We start from the raw sequence: 19085 nt of genomic DNA, 5'->3' as shown, positions 1-19085 counted from the left end.
CGTTTATTGGTAGGGGGATTGAATTTAGGAGTCGCAGCGTCATGTTGCAACTGTACACAACTCTGGTGCGGCCGCACTTGGAGTACTGTGTGCAGTTCTGGTCCCCACATTACAGGAAGGATGTGGAGGCTTTGGAGAGGGTGCAGAGGAGGTTTACCAGGATGTTGCCTGGTATGCAGGGGAGGTCCTATGAGGAGAGACTGAGGGATTTGGGGTTGTTTTCACTGGAAAGAAGGCGGCTAAGAGGGGATCTTATAGAAACATATAAGATGATTAGAGGTTTAGATAGGGTGGATGGTGATAGCCTGTTTCCTCGGATGGAGAAAGCTAGCACGAGGGGGCATGGCTTTAAATTAAGGGGGGGTAGTTATAGGACGGATGTCAGGGGCAGGTTCTTTACCCAGAGGGTGGTGAGGGACTGGAATGCCCTGCCTGCTGCAGTTGTAAATGCGCCTAGTTTGGGGGCGTTTAAGAGATTGGTGGATAGGTTTATGGACGAAAAGGGATTGGTTTAGATTAGTGAGTCAATTTTTTTTTAAAAAATAAGACTGGTCGGCGCAACATTGTGGGCCGAAGGGCCTGTTCCGCGCTGTAATGTTCTATGTTCACTGCTGCCTCACAGCGCCAGGGAGCTAGGTTCAATTCCCCGGCAGCACAGTGACACAGTGGGTTAGCGCTGCTGCCTCACAGTGCCAGGGACCCGGGTTCGATTCCCCGGCAGCACAGTGACACAGTGGGTTAGCGCTGCTGCCTCACAGCGCCAGGGACCCGGGTTCGATTCCCTGGGGCTCAGGTCGCTGTCTGTGCAGAGTTTGCATGCTCTCCCCGTGTCTGCGTGGGTTTCCTCCCACAGTCTGAAAGACGTGCTGGTTAGGGGTGCATTGGGCCGTGCTAAATTCTCCCTCAGTGTAACCCCAACAGGAGTGTGGGTGACTAGGGGGATTTTCACAGTAACTTTATTGCGCTGTTAGCATAAGTCTAACTTGTAACATTAATAAATAAACTTTTCAAGAAACTACTTGGCTATTAAGATGTATACATTTTTATAGCTGTTTCTTCTCTTGTTTTGTAATTGGTGAAAGTTCTTGCCGAATTTCTTATTATATGTTAACTGTGTTCTTAAGTAAACTTTGATAAACGCGCCTTAGTGGAAGGCTCTGGAGAGGGTACAGAAAAGATTTACCAGGATGTTGCCCTGGTATGGAGGGCATTAGCTATGAGGAGAGGTTGAAGAAACTCGGTTTCTTCTCACTGGAATGACAGAGTTTGAGGGGCGATCTGATAGAAATCTACAAGATTACGAGGGGCATGGATAGGGTGAACTGTCGGAAGCTTTCTCCCAGGGCAGAAATGACAATTACGTGGGGGGGGGGGGGGGGGGTGGGGAACGACACAAGTTCAAGGTAAGGTGGGGAAAGGTTCAGAGGAGATGTGCAGGGGAAGTTTTTTTTAATGATGTGGCGATGCTGGCATTGGACTGGGGTAAACACAGTAAGAAGTCTCACAACCCTAGGTAAAGTCCAACAGGTTTATTTGGTAGCGCAAACCACTAGCTTTCGGAGCACTGCCCCTTCATCAGGTGAGTGGGATTTGTATTCACAAACAGGGTATATAAAGACACAAACTCAATTTACAAAATAACGGTTGGGATGCGAGTCTTGACAGGTAATCAAGTCTTAAAGGTACAGACAATGTGAGTGGAGAGAGGGTTAAGCACAGGTTAAAGAGATGTGTATTGTCTCCAGACAGGACAGTGAGTGAGATTTTACAAACCCAGGCAAGTCATTGGGGGTTACAGACGGTGCGACATGAACCCAAGGTCCCGGGTGAGGCCGTCCTCATGTTAGCAGAACTTGGCTATCAGTCTCTGCTCAGCGACTCTGCGCTGTCGTGTGTTGTGAAGGCCGCCTTGGAGAACGCTTACCCGAAGATCGGAGGGCACACGGCAATGACAGGTTTATTTTTACACAGAGGGTGGAGGAGGCCTAGAAATGCATTGCCAAGCGAGGTGGTTATGTCAGGCGCATTTAAGACTTATCTGGCTAGGCGCGTGAACATACAGAGAATACAGGGTTGCAAGTGGTTGGTCTAGATAAGATAACATGATCGGTGCAGGTTTGGAGGGCTGTAGGACCTGTTCCTGTACTGCTGGAGTGAAACATCTTGTGTTTACCCGTGCTGAAATTCAAAGTGCAAAACTTTTCATCTGCGTTTAAGCTTATTTATTTATTAGCGACACAAGTTCGGCTGACATTAACACTGCAACGAAGTCACTGTGAAATTCCCCCTAGTCGCCCACACTCCTGTTCGGGTTACACTGAGGGAGAATTTAGCACGGCCCAATGCACCCTAACCAGCACGTCTTTCAGACTGTGGGGGGGAAACCGGAGCACCCAGAGGAAACCCACACAGACACGGGGAGAATGTGCAAACTCCACACAGACAGTGACCCGAGCCCCAGGGAATCAAACCCGGATCCCTGGCGCTGTGAGGCAGCAGCGCTAACCCACTGTGTCACCGTGCTGCCGGGGAATCGAACCCGGGTCCCTGGCGCTGTGAGGCAGCAGCGCTAACCCACTGTGTCACCGTGCTGCCAGGGAATCGAACCCGGGTCCCTGGCGCTGTGAGGCAGCAGCGCTAACCCACTGTGTCACCGTGCTGCCAGGGAATCGAACCCAGGTCCCTGGCGCTGTGAGGCAGCAGTGCTAACCCACTGTGCCAGTCTATCCTCAGTTCATAAACCAAACAAACCTGTTGGGACCTTAACCTGGTGTTGTGGGACTTCTTGCTGTGTTCACCCCAGTCCAATGCCAGCAACTCCACATTGTAAGTTCATTAAAAAACCTTGGGAGTTTCTGACCTGGATCATAACAAGTCATCTCTCTGTATATTTAACATACTGATTTTAAAAGCGGTTATCTCTCCCGCTCTTTCTGTATATTCTACATAGAAATATCTCTCTACATACACATACATTTAACACAGTGATATTAAAGTTGAGCAACTTACCTCTCTCTCTCTGTGGAAGACAAGGATGGGGTCGGTAACGCGAGTCTTGTGGGAAGGGTGGCGTATGTGGAATTTTGTTTTTGGGGAATTGGGATTGGGGTCAAGAGGATGTTTGAAGGGTCAGGTATAGGGTGTCCAGAGGGGGGGGGGATTGGGATAGGAGAGGGTGATTGGGGATCAGGATAGGGATTGTTATCGAGGGGGTTTTGAGGGTGTTACTGGGGTTAGGATTGTTTTTTGGGGACTCTGGGGATGTTATGGAGGGGGTTTATTGGGGGATGGGGTTGGGGATCAGGATGCGGGGGGTGCTGCTGTGGGGTTTTATTGGGATTTTGGGGGTTTTATAGGAAGGAGATTTGGGGGATTGTTATTGAGGATCGGGGAATGTTACGAGAAGGTTTTAGGGGTGTTGCTTGGGGGTGGGTTTGGGGGCTGAGGGAGGGTGATGGAGATTGTTACGGGGGAGTAGTTATTGAGGCTCTGGAGATTGTTATTTTTGTTTATTCGGGGCAGTTAAGGGATGTTATTGGGAAATGTTAGATAGTGGTTTTAGAGATGTTATGGGGGGTTTGGGGAGGAGGGTGATGGGGTGTGGAGATTGTTGGGGGGGGAGTTAGGGGATGTTATTAAGGCTCTGGAGATTGTTATTGGGAGGTTTATTGGGGGGGGGATGTTATGCAGACTGTGAGGGATGTTAGGTGGGGGTTTAGGGGTGTTATTTGGGGGGTTTAGAGAGGGTGATGGAGATTGTTATGGGGGGAGTTTATTGGGGTTTTGGAGACGGGAGGAGGGTGATTGGGGGAAGGGATGGGGGTTGTTAAGAGGGAGCTGATTTGGGCTGGATGGAAGAGGGTGATCAGGATGGGGGTTGTTATGGAGGATCCAGGGATTGTTATTTGGGGGTTGGGGGAAGGGTGATGGGGATTGTTATTGGGGAGGTTCAGGGCTGTTATTGGGGGTTTTTTTGAGGGGGTTGAGGGGACTGGGGGAGGGCGATGGGGGTGTTATGGGGGGGGATGTTATTTGCAGGGTGACTGGGGATCTGGGGGGGGGTTATTGGAGGTTGGGGGAGGCTGATGGAGGTGTTATTGGAGATTTATTAGGGATCTGGGGAAGGGTGATGGGGAATGGGGATTGTTATTTGGGGAACAGGGATATTATTTGGTGGGGTGATGGGGAATGGGGATTGTTATGGGGCGGAATTGAGGGGTTTTGTTATTTGGGGAACGGGGATGTTATTTGGGGGGGTTTATTTGGGGGACAGGTGATGGGGATTGAGGGGGTTTATTGGGGATTGTTATTGGTGGGGGTTATTATTAGGATGTTACGGGGGGGGTTTGTTATTTGGTGAATGGGGATGTTGGGGGGGGGGTTTATTGGGAGAGGGTGATGGGGAATGGGGATTGTTATTTGGGGAGGATGATGGGGGCTTATTTGGGTTGTTATGGGGGATTGGGGGGGGTTTGTTATTGGGGGTGATGGGGGGGTTTAGTGGGGGATTGGGGGGGTTTATTGGGGATTGTTATGGGGGGGTGATGGGGGTTTATTTGGCTTGTTATTGGGGGATTGGTGGGGTTTATTGGGGGTTTATTATTGGGGGATGGGGATTGTTATTTGGGGGGGTGATGGGTGTTTATTTGGGGACAGGGGGGCAATTTGGGGATGGGGAGGTTGGAGAGAATGATGGGGTTTATTTGGGGATTTATTGGGGGGGGTGATGGTGTTTACTGGGGGATGGGGGGTTGGAGAGGATGATGGGGTTGATTTGGGGATTGGGGGGTTTATTTGGTGATGGGGGGTTTATTATTGGGGGAGTGATGATGGGGTTTATTGGGGGGGTTGATTTGGGGATTGGGGGGTAATTGGGGGGGTAGATTTGGGGATTGGGGGGTAGATTTGGGGATTGGGGGGTAGATTTGGGGATTGGGGGGTAGATTTGGGGATTGGGGGGTTTATTGGGGGTTGATTTGGGGATTGGGGGGTAATTGGGGGGGTAGATTTGGGTGAACGGGGGGGTTTATTGGGGACGGGGATCTCTGTCTCTGTCGCAGCTCCTCTTCACCCTCAGTCCGACTCCGGCTCTCTCTGGACTCCTCTCTCTCTCTCTCTCGGTCTCTCTCTGGGTTTAGTTCCCGCTCTCTCTCTCCTCTCAGGTTTTTTCTCTCTCGGTTTTTCCGCCGACTCCGGATCCAAATGGCGGCGGAGACAAAAAAAACCAACACGGGGGGGCGGGGGGAACTGACCCTGAGCTTCACTCACTGCGGCTGCGCATTCCCGGCTCCCCCCCTCACTGCGCCGCCGCGCTCCCGGCTGCCCCCTCACTGCGGCTGCGCACTCCCGGCTCCCCCCCTCACTGCGGCTGCGTGCTCCCAGCTACCCCCTCACTGCGCCGGCGCGGCGGTCGCTTGTCGTCATTTCTCCTCCTTCCTCCCGCCACTAGCGCCTGACCGGAAGGCAAGGCCGCGCCGCGCCGGAAGCGTGGCTGCGCACTCGGCCTTCGGCGCCCGCCTTCACTGCAGCTGCGCACGGACGGTGCTACATCACTGCGGCTGCGCGGTCGCGAGTGTTTCTGGCTGCGCACTCGCGGCGCCAGCCTTACTGCGGCTGCGCACTCGTGGTCTTCAGTCGCTGGCTGCATCATGTCCGCTCTCTCCTCTCTTCGTCATCGTCCCCAAACTGCTGCAGCCCCGTCTTCCCCTTCCTCCTCATTCCGCCCCTTTCTGATTTGCTCCTCACCTTTTCTCCACCCAACCCGCGGCTGCAAACCAGTCGCTCCTGTTCCCTCCCTCCATGTGTCCCCGGCCGCCATCATCCCCGGCGGGAAGCCTCGGAGGCGTGGCCGCCATCTTCTTGTGGGGCGTTCCGGTCGCCCGCCATGTTTGTCGGGGGCACCGGTAAGCAGTGCGCATGGTCGGGCTCCGGCCGGTTGGCTGATTGCGCATGCTCGTCCGCGAGATCGACGGACTGGTGCGCCGTCGTTTGTGACGTCAGGGGGAGAGGGTTGTTCAGGCACGCAATCGGTCAGTAGCTATGTGACGTTAGAGTCCGCTGATTGGTTGAGACCGCTGTCAGTGAGAATGGGCTGAACCGTCATTGGCCGTGGGTGTTGTCAATCACAGTCAGGACTCGTTCTATTGGCTCATCCAGTTGTCAATCATACACAGCGCAATCCCTATTGGAAGATCCGGCTGTCAATCAAACTCAGGACTCTTTCTATTGGCCTATCCAGTTGTCAGTTATACTCAGCACAATCCCTATTAGTCCATCCAACTCAGTCACACCCAGGGCAGGAAAGGCCATTCGGCCCATCGAGGCCATACTTGACCATCTCTACCCCTAAAGCAGCGCTAATTTCATTTATTATTGGAGCTCCATTCTTATTTATTACCAGCATCCGTTATTGTTACTGCAGCAGTATAATTGATCTTAGTTAACGCTGTGTTTTAGACACAGAGTCACACGGTCCAGGAAAGGCCCTTCAGCCCATCATAAGAACATAAGAAATACGAGCAGGAGTGGGCCATCTAGCCCATCGAGCCTGCCCCACCATTCAATAAGATCATGGCTGATCTGTCGTGTCTCAGTTCCACATTCCCACCCTGTCCCCATAACCCTTAATTCCCCTCGCCTATCAAAAACCTATAAACCCGCGTCTTAAAAATATTTAGTGAGGCAGCCTCCACCACTTAAATGGGCAGAGAATTACAGAAATTCACCACCCTTTGAGTGAAGAAGTTCCTCCTCAACTCCGTTCTAAACCGTCCTCCTTTATCCTGAGGCTGTGCCCTCTAGTCCTACTGTCCTTTCTGAGCGGGAAGAGTCTCTCCACCTCTACCCTATCCATCCCATTCATCATCTTATACGTCTCAATGAGATCTCCCCTCATTCTTCTAAACTCTAACGAGTACAAGCCTAGTTTATTCAGCCTCTCCTCATAGTCCAACCCCCTCATCTCCGGAATCAGCCGAGTAAACCTCCTCTGCATTCCCTCCAAGGCCAAAATATCCTTGCGCAAGTGCGGCGACCAAAACTGCACACAGTACTCCATCAAGTCCGTGCTGACAATATCTACCTCCAAAGGGGCGGCACAGTAGCACAGTGGGCTACCACTGCTGCCTCACAGCGCCAGGGACCCGGGTCCGATTCCCGGGGGCTCGGGTCACTGTCTGTGCAGAGTCTGCACGTTCTCCTCGGGTCTCCATGGGTTTCCTCCGGGTGCTCCAGTTTCCTCCCACAGTCCGAAAGATGTGCAGGTTAGGTTTATTGGCCATGCTTAAAAATTGTCCCTTAGTGTCCTGAGATGCGTAGGTTAGTGGGTAAAATGTGTAGGGAAATGGGGGTAGGGTCTTGGTGGGATTGTGGTCGGTGCAGACTCAATAGGCCAAAGGGTAGGGTCGTTAATGCGAGTCTTGGGGGAAGGGTGGCGTATGTGGACTTTATTTGGGGGAGGGGGAATCGGGATTGGGGTTAAGAGGATGTTTGAAGGATCAGGTTTAGGGAGTTGGGGGGTTGACTCGATTGGCCATGCTAAATTGTCTCTTAATGTCCCAAAGATGTGTAGGTTAGGGTGGATTGGGTAGCACAATAATTAGCACTGCTATCTCACAGCCACCAGGGACATGGGTTTAGACTGGGTGGGATATTAAAGGGTGTGGGGAGTGAGGGGGGAGAGTGGGATTAGACTGGGTGGGATATTAAAGGGTGCGGGGAGTGAGGGGGGAGAGTGGGATTAGACTGGGTGGGATATTAAAGGGTGCGGGGAGTGAGGGGGGAGAGTGGGATTAGACTGGGTGGGATATTAGAGGGTGCGGGGAGTGAGGGGGGGAGAGTGGGATTAGACTGGGTGGGATATTAAAGGGTGCGGGGAGTGAGGGGGGAGAGTGGGATTGGACTGGGTGGGATATTAAAGGGTGCGGGGAGTGAGGGGGGAGAGTGGGATTGGACTGGGTGGGATATTAAAGGGTGCGGGGAGTGAGGGGGAGAGTGGGATTAGACTGGGTGGGATATTAAAGGGTGCGGGGAGTGAGGGGGAGAGTGGGATTAGACTGGGTGGGATATTAAAGGGTGCGGGGAGTGAGGGGGAGAGTGGGATTAGACTGGGTGGGATATTAGAGGGTGTGGGGAGTGAGGGGGGAGAGTGGGATTAGACTGGGTGGGATATTAAAGGGTGCGGGGAGTGAGGGGGGAGAGTGGGATTAGACTGGGTGGGATATTAAAGGGTGCGGGGAGTGAGGGGGGAGAGTGGGATGAGACTGGGTGGGATATTAAAGGGTGCGGGGAGTGAGGGGGAGAGTGGGATTAGACTGGGTGGGTTATTAAAGGGTGCGGGGAGTGAGGGGGGAGAGTGGGATTAGACTGGGTGGGTTATTAAAGGGTGCGGGGAGTGAGGGGGGAGAGTGGGATTAGACTGGGTGGGATATTAAAGGGTGCGGGGAGTGAGGGGGAGAGTGGGATTAGACTGGGTGGGTTATTAAAGGGTGCGGGGAGTGAGGGGGGAGAGTGGGATTAGACTGGGTGGGTTATTAAAGGGTGCGGGGAGGGGGGAGAGTGGGATTAGACTGGGTGGGATATTAAAGGGTGCGGGGAGTGAGGGGGAGAGTGGGATTAGACTGGGTGGGTTATTAAAGGGTGCGGGGAGTGAGGGGGGAGAGTGGGATTAGATTGGGTGGGATATTAAAGGGTGGGGGGAGTGAGGGGGGAGAGTGGGATTAGACTGGGTGGGATATTAAAGGGTGTGGGGGAGGGTTTATGTGCACAGGGGTGAGATAGTGAGGGGCTGAGGAAGTGATAGTGCCTTGTCACGCAGTGATATGTTCTTTTCCCCTGAGGCTGTTGTGTTCTGGATTGCGGACTGACCTGTCAGTCCAGGAACTGCCTCGAGAAGGAAAGCTGTCTTGTTTATCCTCTCACACACCTGTATCTCAATTGGAGCGAGTTTCGGTGTCACCGTCACACGCTGGTCCAAAGACGGGGCCATCTAGGGAAAGGCAGTGAGAGAGAACAACATCTCTCGATACCTCAGAAAAGGGGACAAAGTTCGCAGAGTGACTGCCAACATGTTGTCCGCAGGCATACAGTTGCTCCGACGCCCCTTCTGTCTGCGTCACCTATTCTGTACCATACTGTCCATTGGATGGACACTGGGAGGTGAGTTCAGTCAGGGCTCCAAACTCATCGCCAGTGACCCTTCGACCCATCTCCCTCCCTCCTTGTTTCTCTGAGATCCTGACCCCATCTCTTTCGCGTTGGCTTGACAGGTAATTTCTTAAGGTTCACATTCTCTTCATATTTGCTCATCTCAGGCCCCCCGGGGCAAGGTATGCGATGATGTGATCGCTTTCGTGAGATTGCTGTTTGTAAATCTGTGCAATGGGTGACACAGTGGGTTAGCTGCTGTCTCACGGCGCCAGGGACCTGGGTTCGATTCCCCGGCAGCACGGTGACACAGTGGGTTAGCGCTGCTGCGTCACAGCGCCAGGGATCCGGGTTCGATTCCCCGGCAGCATGGTGACACAGCGGGTTAGCGCTGCTGTCTCACAGCGCCAGGGACCCGGGTTCGATTCCCCGGCAGCACGGTGACACAGTGGGTTAGCGCTGCTGCCTCACAGCGCCAGGGACCCGGGTTCAATTCCCCGGGGCTTGGGTCACTGTCTGTGTGGAGTCTGCACATTCTCCCCGTGTCTGCGTGGGTTTCCTCCGGGTGCTCTGGTTTCCTCCCACAGTCTGAAGGACGTGCTGGTTAGGGGTGCATTGGGCCGTGCTAAATTCTCCCTCAGTGTAACCCCAACAGGCGCCGGGGTGTGGCCAACTAGGGGGATTTTCACAGTAACTTCATTGCAGTGTTAATGTAAGCCTTCCTTGTGACATTAATAAATAAACTTTTTGATTTGATTTATTATTGTCACGTGTATCGGGATGCAGTGAAAAGTATTGTTTCGCGCGCGTGCTATACAGACAAAGCATACTGTTCATAGAGTATGGAGCGGAGACAGAAAGGAGAGGATGCAGAATATATGGTTTGCGTGGTGGGACTGGGCTACGTTCACACACACACACACACACACACACACACACACAACCCTTTGTAGTTCCTTGCGGTCTTGGTCAGAGCAGGAGCCCAGACCAAGCTGGGATACACCCGGAAAGGATGCTTTCTATGGGGCATCTGTAAAAGTTGGTGAGAGTCCGTAGCGGACATGCCAAATTTCCTTAGTCTCCTGAGAAAGTAGAGGCGTTGGTGGGGCTTTATATCTGTCGTGTCGGCGTCAGGGGGGTGGGTACTAGGACAGGTTGTTGGTGATCTGGGACACCTAAAAACTTGAAGCTCCCGACCATTTCCACTCTGGGTGAAGAAATCTGAGCGCTGAAAGAATTTGCCCCGCCCTTATCTTCAAAACACTGTCAACCATGCCTTGTTTTTTTCCCCCCAAGTGTCCCGCTGAAACAGGCGTTAGACAAATAACTCCAATCTAGTGAAGGCATGTCTCTCTGTCTCCATCTGTGAACTTCCCACACCTCATCCCTTCTGCAGCTGTGAGTATCACATTAACCAGTTTAGCAGCATTTCTGTCCCTGTCTCGAGCAGGGAGGAGAGAATTTACCAAAACAAACCTGTGGTGACACAGCCGGCAGGCGTGGATAATATCTCCTCTCCATCGTAGGACAGAGGGACGTCTCCGTCCCGCCCCATCACAGTGGGCGGGAAGGACAAGGCAAAAAATCCGATTCCTTCAGCCGGCTTTTCCAGAATGTAAAGTTAAAGTTAATTTTTCAGTCACAGGTATATTAACACTGCAATGAAGTTACTGTGAAAACCTCCTAGTCACCCACACTCTGGCACCTGTTCAAAGAACAGAGAGAATTCCAGCACAGGAACAGGCCCTTTGGCCCCTCCGGCACCCACCATGCTGCCCCCCTCTCCCCGTCTGAACTAAACCCCCCCGTACCCTTCCGGGGACCATATCCCTCTATTCCCATCCTATTCATGGATTTGTCCAGACGCCCCCCCCGCCTTAAAACTCACTATCGTATCCGCTTCCACTCCCTCCCCCCGGCAGCGAGTTCCAGGCACCCACCACCCTCTGTGTAAAAAAAAAAGTCTGCCTCGTACATCTCCTTTAAACCTTGCCCCTCGCACCTTAAACCTGTGCCCCCCCCCACCCCAGTAATTGACTCTTCCACCCTGGGGGGGGAAAGCTTCTGACTATCCACTCTGCCCCTCATAATCTTGTAGACTTCTATCAGGTCTCCCCCTCAACCCTCCGTCGCCCCAGTGAGAACAAACCAAGTTTCTCCAACCTCTCCTCACAGCTAATGCCCTCCAGACCAGGGGCAACATCCTGGTAAATCTTTTCTGTAACCCTCTCCAAAGCCCCCCGATGTGTGTGTAAATGGGGAGAGGGGGGGGTTCATCACCCCCCTCCCTCCAATAGGGGAACGGGCTGCCCTGTCTGTGTCTGTGTGTCGAGGTGGATGAGACGGGGTGAAGGGAGAGGGTGTGAGCTGACGCGGGTACAGTTCCAGGGGCTGCGATCTCTCTTCATGAGTAACAGGGTGTCTCTCCCACACGCCACACCACTGTCCTGTCAAACACCTGGGTTTGGTGTGAACCGGTTTGACGACATCACTTCTGTAACTCAGGCTGGTGAGCAGGAAGGAAAAGGGAGCAGGAGGAAAATATCGGAACAACTGGGGGAGGAAGACACAGAGAGAGGGAAAGGGGTTAACCCCTCCCTCCCTCCGATAGGGGAATGGGCTGTCCAGTGTCTGAGTGTAAATGGGGAGAGAGGTGGGTGAGAGAGTTAATTTGAGTTGATTTATTATCGTCATATCTTATCACAGCCTGTGGGATTCATTCTGCAGGAAGGAGTTGACGATAAAACATTGAATGTATTCCAGAGACGGCTGGATGTAGCACTTGGGGGTAAACGGGATCTGAGGTTATGGGGTGAAAGCAGGATTAGGCTGTTGAGTTGGATGGTCAGCCATGATGGAGATGAATGGGGGACATAAGAACATAAGAAATAGGAGCAGGAGTAGGCCATCTAGCCCTTCGAGCCTGCCCCGCCATTCAATAAGATCATGGCTGATCTGAAGTGGATCAGTTCCACTTTCCCGCTTTCTCCCCATAACCCTTAATTCCCCTGTCTATCAGAAACCTATCTACCCGTGACTTAAATATATTCAGCGAGGCAGCCTCCACCAGGCAAAAGGCGGGGAATTATAGGCCTGTTAGTTCAACGTCTGTTGTAAGTAAAATGTTAGAATCCGTCATCAAGCGAGGCATCTTGAGGGGAACTGCTTGATAGAGCAGACGCAGCATGGTTTCGTTAAAGGGAAGTTGTGTCTGACAAATTTACTGGAGTTCTATGAGGATGTGTTTAGGGCGGTGGATAGAGGAGAGCCGGTGGATGTGGTCTTTCTTGATTTTCAGAAGGCGTTTGACAAGGTACCTCACAAGAGGTTATTGCAGAAGGTCAGGGGGCATGGAGTTGGGGGTAGGGTGTTAGCGTGGATAGAGGATTGGTTGTCAAATAGGAGGCAGAGAGTGGGGGTCAATGGGTGCTATTCGGATTGGCGGATGGTGACTAGTGGAGTGCCCCAGGGGTCGGTGCTGGGGCCTCAGCTATTTACCATTTATATAGATGATCTGGAGGAGGGAACCGAGTGTAGGGTGTCGAAATTTGCTGATGACACCAAAATTGGTGGAAAGGCAAATTGTGCGGAGGGTGGTGAGAGTCTACAGAAGGATCTAGATAGGCTGGGCAAATGGGCCAGGAAATGGCAAATGGAATTTAATGTTGGCAAGTGCGAGGTGGTCCACTTTGGTAGGAATAATGGTAGGAAGGATTATTACTTATGTGGAGAAAAACTGCAGCAGGCGACGGTGCAGAGGGACCTCGGGGTCCTTGTGCATGAGTCGCAAAAACCCAGCTTGCAGGTGCAGCAGGTGGTCAGGAAGGCGAATGGGATGCTGGCCTTCATCGTGAGGGGGATTGAATATAAAAGTAGGGAGGTCTTGCTGCGGCTGTATAGGGCATTGGTGAGGCCGCAGCTGGAGTACTGTGTGCAGTTTTGGGCGCCGTACTTACACAAGGATATTTTTGGCCTTGGAGGGAGTGCAGAGGAGGTTTACTAGGCTGATGCCGGAGTTGAGGGAGTTGAGCTATGAGGAGAGGCTGAATAAACTAGGCTTGTACTCGTTAGAGTTTAGAAGAATGAGGGGAGATCTCATTGAGACGTATAAGATGTTGAATGGGATGGATAGGATAGAGGTGGAGAGACTCTTCCCGCTCAGAAAGGACAGTAGGACTAGGGGGCACAGCCTCAAGATAAAGGGGGGGCAGTTTAGAACAGAGTTGAGGAGGAACTTCTTCACTCAAAGGGTGGTGAATCTCTGGAATTCTCTGCCCGTTGAAGTGGTGGAGGCTGCCTCGCTAAATATTTTTAAGACGCGGGTTGATGGGTTTTTGATAAGAGAGGGGATTAAGGGTTATGGGGAGAGGGCGGGAATGTGGAACTGATCCACGACAGATCAGCCATGATCTTATTGAATGGCGGGGCAGGCTCGAAGGGCTAGTTGGCCTACTCCTGCTCCTATTTCTTATGTTCTTATGTACTTCAACGGGCAGAGAATTCCAGAGATTCACCACCCTTTGAGTGAAGAAGTTCCTCCTCAACTCCGTTCTAAACTGCACCCCCCCTTATCTTGAGGCTGTGCCCTCTAGTCCTGCTATCCTTTATGAGCGGGAAGAACCTCTCTACCTCTACCCTATCCATCCCCTTCATTATCTTACACGTCTCTATAAGATCCCCCCTCATCCTTCTAAACTCCAACGAGTACAGACCCAGTCTATTTAGCCTCTCTTCATAGTCCAACCCCCTCATCTCCGGTATCAGCCTAGTGAACCTCCTCTGCACTCCCTCCAAGGCCAAAATATCCTTGCGCAAGTGCGGCGACCAAAGCTGCACACAGTACTCCAGTTGCGGCCTCACCAGTGCCCTGTACAGTTGCAGCAAGACCTCCCTGCTTTTATATTCTATCCCCCTCGCTATAAAGGCCAGCATCCCATTCGCCTTCCTGACCACCTGCTTCACCTGCAGACTGGGTTTTTTTGCGACTCATGCACAAGGACCCCCAGGTCCCTCTGCACCGTAGCATGCTGCAGCTTTTCACCCTTTAAATAGTAATCCCTCCTACTATTATTCCTGCCAAAGTGGATAACTCACACTTGCTAACATTATACTCCATCTGCCAGGTCCTCGCCCACTCGCTCAGCCAAACAGCAGACTCAAAGGGCCGAATGGCCTCCTCCTCCTATCTTCCAAGGTTCAATATGTCAACACTATCGCAGAGTCACAGAGCGCAGACACAGGCCCTTCAACCCATCATCTCGATCAAACCCCAATCTGTTTCAGCTGCCCTGAGTGTGGAGCGGAGACTCCTGAGCTTTGTTGATCTACGTGCTGGATCGGGTGGTTCTTTAATGTTGTCGGACTAACGTATCATGTATTTTACTATATGTCTGTGTAATTACAGCCGTGTCAACAGCGCTGAGAATCACATCGACCGGAACACAGACTCTGTACGTCGCAGAGAACCAGGATATTGTGATCGGCTGTACGTACGAGGTTGAGGCTGCAGACGTTGGATCCCTGGATATTGAATGGAGCATCATAAACCCAGATACCACGCAACAGGATCTTGTCGTAAGTAAACAAAACACTCCCAGGACAGGTACAGCACGGGGTTAGATACAGAGTAAAGCTCCCTCTACACTGTCCCCCCATCAAACACTCCCAGGACAGGTACAGCACGGGGTTAGATACAGAGTAAAGCTCCCTCTATACTGTCCCCCCATCAAACACTCCCAGGACAGGTACAGCACGGGGTTAGATACAGAGTAAAGCTCCCTCTACACTGTCCCCCCATCAAACACTCCCAGAACAGGTGCAGCACGGGGTTAGATACAGAGTAAAGCTCCCTCTACACTGTCCCCCCCATCAAACACTCCCAGGACAGGTACAGCACGGGGTTATATACAGAGTAAAGCTCCCTCTATACTGTCCCTGTCAGACACTGAGGTTAGGTACCGAGTGAGAGGGAGCTGGATGGAGAAGGGACTCCACCGCTGTATTCCTTTGTCTCTGATGTTTTTTTCACTTCCCCAGATTCTGACCTATCTTCATGACCGGCAGTTTGAATATCCAAACCCCCTTTCGGGTAGGTTTGGATTCATGGAAGTGGATCCCAGTCAAGGGAACGCCTCAGTGCGTGTCAGAAACCTCCAGGCCAGTGACACCAACACCTTCCAGTGTAAGGTCAAGAAAGCCCCAGGTATCGACAGCCGGAAGGTCACGGTTGGAGTTCACGGTAAGGAAGCAGGCGTCCAGAACCTTGGTGGGGGCGTGGGGGTCATCATTTGAGGATAGGGGGTTGACCTTTTAGGACTGAGGTGAGCAGTGATTAGCGCTGCTGCCTCACAGGGCAAGGGACCCGGGTTCGATTCCCATCTTAGTTCACTGTCTGTGCGGAGTCTGCATGTCCTCCCCGTGTCTGCGTGGGTTTCCTCCGGGTGCTCTGGTTTCCCCTCTCAGTCTGAAAGATGTGCAGGTTAGGGTGGATTGGCCCACTGTTATTTATCATTTATATTAATGATTTGGATGAGAATATAGGGGACACGGTTAGTAAGTTTGCAGATGACACCAAGATTGGTGGCACGGTGGACAGTGAAGAAAGTTATCTCCAATTGCAACGGGATCTTGATCAATTGGGCCAGTGGGCTGACCAATGGCAGATGGAGTTTAATTTAGATAAACATGAGGTGAGGCATTTTGTTCGATCGAACCAGGGCAGGACTTACTCAGTTAATGGTAGGGCGTTGGGGGAGAGTTACAGAACAGAGAGATCTCGAGGGACAGGTTCACCGCTCCTTGAAAGTGGAGTCACAGGTGGACAGAGTGGTGAAGAAGGCAGTCGGCATGCTTGGTTTCATCGGTCATAACATTGAATACAGGAGTTGGGATGTCTTGCTGAAGTTGTACAAGACATTGGTAAGGCCCACACTTGGAATACTGTGTACAGTTCTGGTCACCCTATTATAGAAAGGATATGATTAAACTAGAAAGAGCGCAGAAAAGATTTACTAGGATGCTACCGGGACTTGATGGATTGAGTTATAAGGAGAGGCTGGATAGACTGGGACTTTTTTCTCTGGAGCGTAGGAGGCTGAGGGGTGATCTTATAGAGGTCTATAAAATAATGAGGGGCACAGATCAGCTAGATAGTCAATATCTTTTCCCCCAAAGGTAGGGGAGTCTAAAACTAGAGGGCAGAGATTTAAGGTGAGAGGGAGAGATACAAAAGGGTGAAGAGGGGGCAATTTTTCACCCAGAGGGTGGTGAGTGTCTGGAATGAGCTGCCAGAGGCAGTAGTAGAGGCGGGGACAATTTTATCTTTTAAAAAGCATTTAGACAGTTACATGGGTACGATGGGTATAGAGAGATATGGGGGCAAACACGGGCAATTGGGATTAGCTTAGGGGTTTAAAATAAAGGGGCAGCATGGACAAGGTGGGCCGAAGGGCCTGTTTCCATGCTGTAAACCTGTGTGACTCTAATCCTTGTGTTTACATAAGGGGGCTATATCCAGGGTTAGAGAGACCGCTGGAGATCACAGTGAGGGACAGGGGTCATGGGTCAGGGTTAGGGTGAGTATGGGAGGTCAGGGTTGTGGGGTGAGAAGGGTCCAGGTCAGGGTGACAGTCGAAGATCACAGTGAGGGGTCGTGGGTTACAGTTAGGGTCAAGGTTGGGGATCACAGTCACGGGTAAGGGTTAGACTTAGGGTCAGGGCTGGGGTTTGGGGTCGTGTATGGTTAGGGTCATGGTCAGGTCGGGGTCAGGGTGAGATTTGGGGTCATGGTCAGGTCGGGGTGAGGGGTCGGCTCGGGGTGAGGGATCGGGGTGAGGGATCAGGGATCGGGGTGAGGGGTGAGGGATTGGGGTGAGGGTGGAGGGTTCAGGGTGAGGATCGGGGTTCGGGGGTGAGGGATTGGGGTGAGGGTGAGGATCGGGGTTCGGGGGTGAGGGATCGGGAGTGAGGGATCAGAGTTTGGGGTCAGGGATCGGGGTGAGGGGTTCAGGGTCAGGGATCGGGTTCGGGGTGAGGGATTGGGGTCAGGGTTCAGGGATCGGGTTCGGGGTGAGGATCGGGGTTCAGGGTGAGGGATCGGGGTTTGGGGTGAGGGATCGGGGTGAGGGGTCCGGGTTAGGGGTGAGGGATCGGGGTTCGGGATCGGGTTCGGGGTCAGGGATTGGGGTTCGGGGTCAGGGTTAGGGGTGAGGGATCGGGGTTCAGGGTGAGGTATTGGGGTTCGGGGTGAGGGATTGGGGTTCGGGGGTGAGGGATTGGGGTTCAGGTTCGGGGGTGAGGGATTGGGGTTCGGGGTGAGGGGTCGGGGATCGGGGTGAGGGATCGGGTTCGGGGTCAGGGTTCAGGGATCGGGTTCGGGGACAGGGATCGGGTTCGGGGTGAGGGATCGGGTTCGGGTCAGGGATCGGGTGTCTCTCTGTGTGGAGCATTGATGAATTTTTTGGGTGTGTTTCTCCCCCGCCTTTCTCCCCCTCCCTCTTCCCCCTCCCCCTTCTCCCCCCTCCCTCTTCCCCCTCCCCCCTCCCCCTCCCTCTTCCCCTCCCTCCCCCTCTCCTCTCTCCCTCCCTCTCTCTCCCTCCCTCCCCTCTCCTCTCTCCTCCCTCCCTCCCTCCCTCCCCCTCCCTCCCTCTCCCCCCCCCCCCTCTCTGTCTCCCCTCCCTCCCCCCTCTCTCCCTCCCTCCCCCTCTCTCTGTCTCTCTCTCCCTCCTCCCCTCCCCTCCCCCTCTCTCCCCTCTCTCTGTCTCTCCCTCCACACAACCCCCCCTCCACTTGTTTTCCAGTCCGACCAGAGAAGCCGGAATGCTGGATCGAGCGTTCCGGGGAGAAGGATCGGGATGTGGTTCTTCACTGTGTGAGTCACTCTGGGACACCGCCTCTCACCTACTCCTGGAACAGAATCAACGAGGAACTGCCGCCCCAGTCAACACTCGGTAAACGCGGACCGGGGAGAACACAAACTGTGGAGGGACCAGGAGAGAGAGAGAGAGAGAAAGGGACAGAGAACGGAGGAGGAACTTCTTCACTCAAAGGGTGGTGAATCTCTGGAATTCTCTGCCCGTTGAAGTGGTGGAGGCTGCCTCGCTAAATATTTTTAAGACGTGGGTTGATGGGTTTTTGATAAGCGAGGGGATTAAGGGTTATGGGGAGAGGGCGGGAATGTGGAACTGAGCCACTTCAGATCAGCCATGATCTTATTGAATGCGGGGCAGGCTCGAAGGGCTAGATGGCCTACTCCTCCTATTTCTTATGAGAGTACACAGAGAGAGAGAGATAGACAGAGAGAGACACACAGAGGAGAGAGAGAGAGAGAGACACGGAGGGGGAGAGAGAGAGGGACAGAGAGAGAGAGAGAGACACGGAGGGACAGAGAGAGAGACACGGAGGGGGAGAGAGAAAGGGACAGAGAGAGAAAGGGACAGAGAGAAAGGGACAGAGAGAGAGAGAGAGCGAGACATGGGGAGAGGGAGAGAGAGAGAGACACGGGGAGAGGGAGAGAGAGAGAGACACGGGGAGAGGGAGAGAGAGAGAGACACGGGGAGAGGGAGAGAGAGAGACACGGGGAGAGGGAGAGAGAGAGACACGGGGGAGAGGGAGAGAGAGAGATACGGGGAGAGAGGGAGAGAGAGAGACACGGGGAGAGGGAGAGAGAGAGACACGGGGAGAGGGGGAGAGAGAGACACGGGGAGAGGGGAGAGAGAGACACGGGGAGAGGGGGAGAGAGAGACACGGGGAGAGGGGGAGAGAGAGACACGGGGAGAGGGGGAGAGAGAGACACGGGGAGAGGGGGAGAGAGAGACACGGGGAGAGGGGGAGAGAGAGACACGGGGAGAGGGGGAGAGAGAGACCCGGGGGAGAGGGGGAGAGAGGAGACACGGGGAGAGGGGGAGAGAGAGACACGGGGAGAGGGGGAGAGAGAGACACGG

The 19085-nt window shown here is 53.2% G+C and overlaps 2 protein-coding genes across 5 annotated transcripts in view; one reads left to right on the top strand and one right to left on the bottom strand.

The window, feature by feature from the left end:
* Window positions 1-3987, bottom strand: part of LOC145340301 (poly(rC)-binding protein 3-like) — a 28077-nt gene extending 24090 nt beyond the window's left edge. Inside the window, exon 1 of one of the 4 annotated variants that reach the window (XM_080184745.1) lies at window positions 3010-3987. The gene's annotated coding sequence lies outside the window, so the exon portion shown is untranslated. The remainder of the gene's footprint in view (window positions 1-3009) is intronic. The other 3 variants (XM_080184746.1, XM_080184743.1, XM_080184744.1) reach the window with 3 other exon arrangements.
* A 1637-nt stretch (window positions 3988-5624) lies between these two features.
* On the top strand, window positions 5625-18121 carry LOC145340300 (coxsackievirus and adenovirus receptor homolog; the record flags this gene model as incomplete). The annotated part of the gene is made up of 4 exons (XM_080184741.1): window positions 5625-5903; window positions 14549-14718; window positions 15181-15382; window positions 17943-18121. Coding segments are annotated over exons 1-4 (570 nt in total), but the record flags the coding sequence as incomplete, so codon positions are not given.
* Window positions 18122-19085: the final 964 nt, after the last annotated feature.

Source organism: Carcharhinus amblyrhynchos, unplaced genomic scaffold, assembly GCF_965287045.1.
Source record: "Carcharhinus amblyrhynchos unplaced genomic scaffold, sCarAmb.v2.hapA scaffold_909, whole genome shotgun sequence".
NCBI classification, from domain to species: domain Eukaryota; kingdom Metazoa; phylum Chordata; class Chondrichthyes; order Carcharhiniformes; family Carcharhinidae; genus Carcharhinus; species Carcharhinus amblyrhynchos.
The sequence above is the reverse complement of the archived record's forward strand: the minus strand, read 5'-3'. Positions and strand labels throughout refer to the sequence as shown.